This window comes from Myotis myotis, unplaced genomic scaffold (genome assembly GCF_014108235.1).
Source record: "Myotis myotis isolate mMyoMyo1 unplaced genomic scaffold, mMyoMyo1.p scaffold_m19_p_33, whole genome shotgun sequence".
Taxonomy (NCBI): Eukaryota; Metazoa; Chordata; class Mammalia; order Chiroptera; family Vespertilionidae; genus Myotis; species Myotis myotis.
The window spans coordinates 2,453,734-2,461,131 of NW_023416339.1; the positions used below are offsets into that span (position 1 = coordinate 2,453,734).

At 61.1% G+C, this 7,398-nt stretch overlaps 1 protein-coding gene across 4 annotated transcripts in view; it reads left to right on the forward strand.

The window, feature by feature from the left end:
- CACNA1A (calcium voltage-gated channel subunit alpha1 A) overlaps positions 1 to 5,330 on the forward strand; it is a 285,647-nt gene extending 280,317 nt beyond the window's left edge. For 2 of the 4 annotated variants that reach the window (XM_036302813.1, XM_036302810.1), the window contains 5 exons: positions 63 to 176; positions 1,389 to 1,424; positions 2,462 to 2,678; positions 2,944 to 3,191; positions 3,938 to 5,330. In XM_036302813.1, coding sequence (XP_036158706.1) covers positions 63 to 176; positions 1,389 to 1,424; positions 2,462 to 2,678; positions 2,944 to 3,191; positions 3,938 to 4,618 — 1,296 coding nt within the window. In that variant the 3' untranslated portion in view covers positions 4,619 to 5,330. The remainder of the gene's footprint in view (positions 1 to 62; positions 177 to 1,388; positions 1,425 to 2,461; positions 2,679 to 2,943; positions 3,192 to 3,937) is intronic. The other 2 variants (XM_036302812.1, XM_036302811.1) reach the window with 2 other exon arrangements.
- Positions 5,331 to 7,398: the final 2,068 nt, after the last annotated feature.

A 7,398-nucleotide genomic window follows, 5' to 3' on the forward strand; every position in this document is an offset into this window, starting at 1 on the left:
CTGCCCCTGGGGCACGTGTGCCCAGCCCTGGGGCTCACCCAGCCTTGCCATCTGCCCTGCAGTCTGTGGAGATGCGAGAGATGGGCCGAGATGGCTACTCAGACAGTGAGCGCTACCTCCCCACGGAAGGCCAGGCCCGGGCGGCCTCCATGCCCCGCCTCCCAGCAGAGAACCAGGTGAGCGCTTTCACCCACCCCCCTGACGGGGGCCTGGGCCCCAGAGGCCCTGCCTCCTGAAGCCCAGGGCACCTCCTTCCTCCTCTGGAACGCAGGCCCCGTCCTCTGAGCTCCTGCTAATGGAGGGCAGAGAGAAAGGGGCTCCCCTGGGCAGGGTGCAGTAGCCACTGCCAAGTGGTTTGTCTCTGCCCTGTTTGGGGGTGCTGAGGCGGGAGGATGTGGAGGACACGTGGGGGTGTGGGAGGTGATGTGTGAGACTGCAATAAGCATGCACACACATGCACACAGGCATGCCCACACATGCACACATACACATACACATATGTGTGTTTTCATACACATGCACTCGCTTGCACACGTAGGTCTGCTTTCAGAAACCTGGCAGGTCCTAGGACGTGGTGACAGAGTCTGGGGAAGGCCCGGGACAGCTTGGGTTTGTCCTGTCTGGTCTCCGTGGGGGCTGCTGGGGAGGGGCAGGGCCGTGTGCCTGATGTGTGTCTGTGTGGCTGCTTACCAGCTGCAGGGCCCTGGGAAGGAGGAGGGTATGCGAGTCCCAATGCCCCGGGCCCATGGGGACTGAAGCCAGAAGCATGGCTGGCTGTCCACCTGGCCCAGGAGGTGGGGCAGCATGTCTGACTGCAGGGCTGCCGTGTGCTGTGCCGGCTCATCTGCACGGGGTGGAAGGCTGCACTGTGCCTGGCTGGGCCGGGGTCTCCGAGGGGCCTGGCCCCTGGCTGTGGGAAGCACCCAGACTGCATGTGGCTGCCCAGCCCTATCCTGCCAGCCTCTGACCCCCAGGACTTAGCTGCTGGGCCCTGGGAGAGGGTTGAGACAAACCCAGCTGATGGCCACCTCCCCAAACCATCCCCCACCCCCAGCTTTGAGTGTCAGCCGGAGCCAGGGCTGGAGGCATTGCATGAGGCAGAGCCGGGGGCCAGGGGCCTGTGGCTACACCATCCCATCTGTCCATCTCTTGCCTCTGCCATCTGTCTGTCTGTGGTGTCTCCTGTCTGTCTCCTCTGTGCCCCTGGGGGGACTGCTGGCTGGGCCAGGGTTATCAGTTCCCAGGGACTTTAACCCCTCTCTCCCTCCCTCCATTCTCCCTCTCACTCCTCAGGTCTATGCACCACCTCTCGCTCCCCCTCTTGGCTTTTATATTTATTTTCTTCTTTCTGTTTTTTCTGTGTGCACCATCCCGTGGGGCTGTGACAGAGGAGAAGGGGCCGGCCACGTGGGAATAACCTCAGTGTATGTACCGCCCGCCCGTCTGCCACCAGCTGGGCTCTGGCCCCCTCTTCCCGCCCACCCCCCCTCGGGGGAGTCCTGTCCTTTCGGACTCCATCCTTTCTTTGCAGACAACACCTCCTCCCTCCCTGTGGAGACCTGTCCTCCTGTGTTCTGTTCTCTGTGTGCCCCACATGTGCCCTGTGGGGTGGCCCTTCTTCACCCCTCTTCCCCTTCCCCTCCTCCACCCCTTTCTCTTCAGAGCCCCGCATTCCAAGAATCCTGAACGATGCCCCCACAGCTGGCCCACTCTTTTTCATTTCCCTGCCCACCCCTGACCCTCTGGTCTTGCAGCCCTGTGTCCCTTAAAACCCCTGCCTCGGGCATGCCCCCAGCCACTCAGCTGTGCTGGACTCTAGGGGATGTCCCCCAGCTCCTCTTCCTCTCCTCTCCCAGCTGCAGAGAACCAGTGTGGGGCGGGGGGAACAGAGAGGGGGATTTAGCCCCGGTGGGGTGGTGCAGCACGCACAGGTTCCCAGCTGCAGGCGGAGGATGAGAAGGCAGGTCTCCCAGGACCTGAGTGTCAGGGCAGCCCCTCCAGGGGGCAGGAAAGCCCAGACCCCACTGGCCAAAGGGGTCAGTGATTGGGGTGCTGGGTGCCTGGCCCTGAACCTGTAGGCCTCACAGCCTCCAAGAGAGCAGGCAGGGGTGAGCAGGGCATGCTGCCCAGTACCCAGTTCCCAGGTTTGCACTCAGGGCGAGCACAGCTCTTCTCTTCTGCCAGGCTGCATGTCCGTGGCCGGATGCCCAGGGCGTAGAGGTGCCCCTGGGAGTGGTCCTTGAGAAGCAGCTGGGATGGATCAGAGGCTCTTGGCCAGAAACCCGGATGGGCCTGGGAGGGGACAGAGGCACCCCGGGGCCCTAGGTGATCGGGCCCCACCACCCACCACCCACCCCCACCCAGGCCTCGGCCTGAATGGTCACAGCCCATCACTGATGGCTGATCGGGCAGGACAGGTGGGGCCAGCCTCTGACTCCAGCCGCTGACCTGTCTTCCCCAGACCATCTCAGACTCCAGCCCCATGAAGCGCTCGGCCTCCGTGCTGGGCCCCAAGGCCCGGCGCCTGGACGACTACTCCCTGGAGAGGGTGCCGCCAGAAGAAAACCAGCGGCACCACCAGCGGCGCCGCGACCGCGACCGCGACCGCGACCGTGACCGTGACCGTGGCCACCGGGCCTCCGAGCGCTCCTTGGGCCGCTACACGGATGTGGACACAGGTGGGCCACCCCGCAGGGCCCAGGAACCGAAGGCTATGCCAGGAGACAGGGGAGGGGAGAGGGGAAGAGAAAGCAGAGGTGGGGAGACACAGAGAAGAGGGCTGGGTGGCACCCCGCTGGGCTGAGGGAGCCTGGGGACTGGACCCCCAAAGCCCCCGGGGCCCGAGGAAAGCACTGCTTTTAGGACCCACAGGCCCTCTTGGTGGCCTCCTGTGTGCATGTCCCGCCCACCTCATGGCCTCTGTCTGACCCCTGCCCTGCCCAGGCTTGGGGACAGACCTCAGCATGACCACCCAGTCGGGGGACCTGCCGTCAAAGGAGCGGGACCAGGAGCGGGGCAGGCCCAAGGACCGGAAGCACCGGCAGCACCATCACCACCACCACCACCACCACCCCCCGCCCCCCGACAAGGAGCGCTATGCCCAGGAGCGGCCTGACCACCGGGCCCGAGCCCGGGACCAGCGCTGGTCCCGCTCACCTAGTGAGGGCCCCGAGCACATGGCACACCGGCAGGTGGGTGTGGCAGGAGTTGCCCCCAGACCGAGCCAGGGGGGACCAGGAGAGGAGGGTGGCCCCCCCTGCCCCACGGCCACTCTGGGCAGGGTCCTCATGCCCCACTGTGACCTCTGACCCTGCCCACCACTGGGCTCCTTCCCAAGCCAAGGGGGGCCTGGGTGAGGGTGGACCTCGCCTCCCGCCACTGTGGCCCCCACTCTGCCCCAGCCCCTGCCGCCTGCCGCCCCCCTGCCTGCAGCTGCTTCCTCTTTGGTTGTGGATCACGTTTGCGTTCTGGCCAGCCCAGTCCTGCGCTGGCTGCCGCTGCCTTGCGCTTTCCTTTAACCCGGCTTCCGTTTTTGTTCCGATTATGATTTCTGTCCTCTGGACGCCTGTGAGTAATTTTTGAAACTTCTGCTATTTTAACCCCGAAACTTACAAAACTCCATTTCTCATTTCTCTTTTCACTTTGTTGTGTTGGTTTTTGACTTCCCCGCCCTCCTGTCTCTCTCCCTCCTCCCCCTCCGCCCCCACCCCTCCCCCTTCTCCCTCTCCTCCCCCTCCTCCCGGTGGCTGTTGCTTTTTTCCTTTTTTTTCCATTCAAACGTCCTGTCCTCCACCTCCCCCCCTCCCCCCTCCCGCCCCGGCCCCTCTCCCGCCTCCTCCGGTTTCCCTCGGACCCTCCCCGTGTCTCCTCCTGTCTCCTCCTGGTTGATTTTGTTGTATCTTTTGTTTTGATTTCCTTTGTTTCAATTTTCGTGTAGGGCAGTAGTTCCGTAAGTGGAAGCCCAGCCCCCTCAACGTCTGGCACCAGCACTCCGCGGCGGGGCCGCCGCCAGCTCCCCCAGACCCCCTCCACGCCCCGGCCGCACGTGTCCTACTCCCCCGTGGTCCGCAAGGCCGGCGGCGCGGGGCCCCCGCAGCAGCAGCAGCTGGTGGCGCGGCCGGGCCGGGCGGCCCCCGGCGGCCCGCGGAGGTACCCGGGCCCCGCCGCCGAGCCGCTGGCGGGGGAGCGGCCGCCGGGCGGGCACCGCTCGCCGGCACCGGAGCGGCGGGGCGCGGCGCCGAGCGAGTCCCCCAGGGCGTGTCGCCACGGCGGGGCGCGGTGGCCGGCGTCCGCCGCGCACCCCTCCGAGTGGTCCCCGGGCCCCCGGCACCACGGCTACTACCGGGGCTCCGACTACGACGAGGCGGACGGCCCGGGCGGCGGCGGGGATGACGCGCCCTACGATGCGCCCTACGACGCGCCGCCCCCCGCGCGGCACACGTGCTCGCCCAGGACTCCCCGGGCCGCGGGCCTGGCGGGCGCGTCGCCCTCTCGGCACGGCCGGCGGCTCCCCAACGGCTACTACCCGGCCCACGGACTGGCCAGGCCCCGGGGGCCGGGCTCCCGGAAAGGCCTGCACGACGCCTACAGCGAGACAGACGACGACGACTGGTGCTAAGCCCGGGCGAGGTGGCACCCGCGCCCGCCCGGCCCCCCCCCCCACGCACCCCGCGCACACCCCCCACGGGGAGGAGCCGCCCGGCCGCGAGGCCACCTCGCTGCCACCGGCCCAGCGCCCGGGGGAGGCTGGGGAGAGGACCTGCCGGGCGCCCCCGGACTCTGGAGGGAGTCCCCAGGGCCGGGGCGCACCCGAGTGCCCCACCGAGACCCTCGGCGCCCCCTACCCAGCCCCGACCCCCCGCGATGGGGACCCTCGGGGGGACAGACCAACCACACAGCCAAGGGATTCGAATTAACTCAGCCATTTTTGGAGAACCTTGGGGAACATGGAAATTTCAAAAAAAAAAAAAAAAACATTTTTAAAAAGAAAAACGGGGAGAAAAAAAAAATCGCTTCTATTGATGAGTTTTATCATCTCAATTGAACCTTTCCTTCCCCTGGTGAACGCGAGCTGGTGGCCCGTGTGTGGCTGAGACACCGAAACCCAGCGTCCCACACAGACCTCCGCCAGACAGCTCAGACCCCACACACGTGCTCAGACACACACAGGAGTGCTTGCTGGTTATACCAAACCCTACTATTACTGCCTGCAGAAATCGATTTAAAAAAAAATAAACAATTTTAAAAAGGACAAAAAAATTAATGATTGAGAAAAGAAGCATTTTTTCTGACATTTGGTCCTGCTTGAAATAACAAAAGAAAAAAAAAAAGAACACCACCACCGATTTCCTTTGCTTCTTTCTGCCTTTTTCCTACCTTGTTTGAAAACTGTGGGCTTGGGACTGTGAATTATTGCATGACATTCAAAAAGAAAAAAAAAAATAAAAAGTTGAATCAAAGGGCTTATGGACTGAGTGGTCTTTAACCCTCTGCAAAGTGTCCCCGGGGTTTTGGGGGGAAACCGTGGAAGGAGGCGCTTTGAAAGGTAAGAAGGTGAGCCAAGCTCTTCAGCACCCAGGTGTGGTTCCAGAGAGCTCGGCACACAAGCACCACCTGGGTTCCCAGCTCGGTGGCCAGAGCGCCAGTGACTCCAGCTGCCTCCTAACCAGGCCCAGGAAAGCCTAGGCCAGTGGTTCTCAACCTTGGCTGCACATGAGAATCACCTGGGAATCTTGTTAAAATCCTGATTTCTGGGCCTCATCCTCCGGAAATCCTGTTTCTTTGTTATGGGGTGAGGTCACAACATTAGAAACAAAGAAACAGAATTTCCGGAGGATGAGGCCCAGAAATCAGGATTTTAACAAGATTCCCAGGTGATTCTCATGTGCAGCCAAGGTTGAGAACCACTGGCTAGGCCAAAGATGCTAAGCAGGTCCTTGCCAGCTGCCCAATAAGACACTGGAGAGGTGGGGGTGTTCGTTTATTTGTTTTCCTTTTTCAATTACCATTTACATTCAAGAGAGGGTTTTAGCCCTAGCCAGTTTGGCTCAGTGGATAGAGCATCAGCCTGGGGACTGAAGGGCCCCGGCTTTGATTCTGATCAAGGGCACATGCCTGGGTTGTGGGCTCAACCCCCAGTAGGGGGTGTGCAGGAGGCAGCCGATCAATCTCTTATCATTGATGTTCCTATCTCTCTCTCCCTCTCCCTTCCTCTCTAACATCAATAAAAATACATTTTTTTAAAAAGCGAGAGAGATGGTTTTAACTTCCTGCCCAGACAACTTGACCGATCGTAACCCCCACAGGTTGCCAGACCAGCTGTCGGCGAAGGCCAACGCTGATCCCTGTCAGAGGTCCCCTCTAGGTGCAGGGGTAGGGTGGGGGGATGCATGCAATTCTATCCAGAGCCAGGAAGCTACGGCCATCTGTTTGCCAGAGAATGAGGTCCACTGTTAGAGCCCCCCCACCCCCCACCCCACCCCGGGACCCAGAGGCCAAACTTGTAGCTGAGTGCCAAGAGTCTGGACGCCAGGCCTCCACAGCCCACACCTTCAGCGGGAGTGAGTAAGTTGCCCAGTAGACACAGGTGGAAGGAGGAGGGATCAGGGAATGAAGAGGCAGAGGAGGACTCGCCTCACGCCCTGGTCTCACATCTCAGTACCTGGCCTGAGCCACCTCGCCTGGAAACCTGAAGAAGGGACAAGGAAACAGGCTCTGAGGGCCAGGGGTGCTGTGCCAATGCCCTGGGCAGCTCCCTTTCTGGGGCACAAACAGCCAAGAGATCCAGGCTCCATTTCAGACAGGTCCTTCAGGCTGGAAGGAATTCTACCCCCTCCCTGCAACCCACCGCCTCCAATTGCTACTCCTTGGACTCAACATCCTATCTGTGAAATGGGACCCTCTGCTGTGTCAAGGAGGCAACGTTTTCCATCTACCCTCTTAGGTTCCGTGACGGAGGCCCGCGAATTAAACTAACAAACGGCAGATTACCAGGAGAAAAGGCACACAGTTTTTAGTAACACTTACAGAAAAGGGAAGTCACAGAAAAGAAGTGGAATTCAAAGAAGCATTTTGACTCAGGGACTTCCTCTATCATTTGAAACATAGGAAAGGGGATTTGAGCTTCAATGGACCATACATTGTGGGGAAGGACAAGGAAATAAGGGGGGGACTAGAGACATGTAAAGGCGATTATAGTAGGGTTGTTGATGCAGACTCAGCTCAGTGCTGGCTCTCCATTCCCAGTGATGCCAGCTCCTCTCCTCTTCCTAGCACAGATGGCAGAGATACCCACCACCAAGGGAAATTCATGTCACCTTCTCAGAGGGAAAAGTAGGCAGAGGAGGGGAGGGCAGAGAACTCCCTGCATCTGTTGATTATCAATTGCCTTCAGCTCAG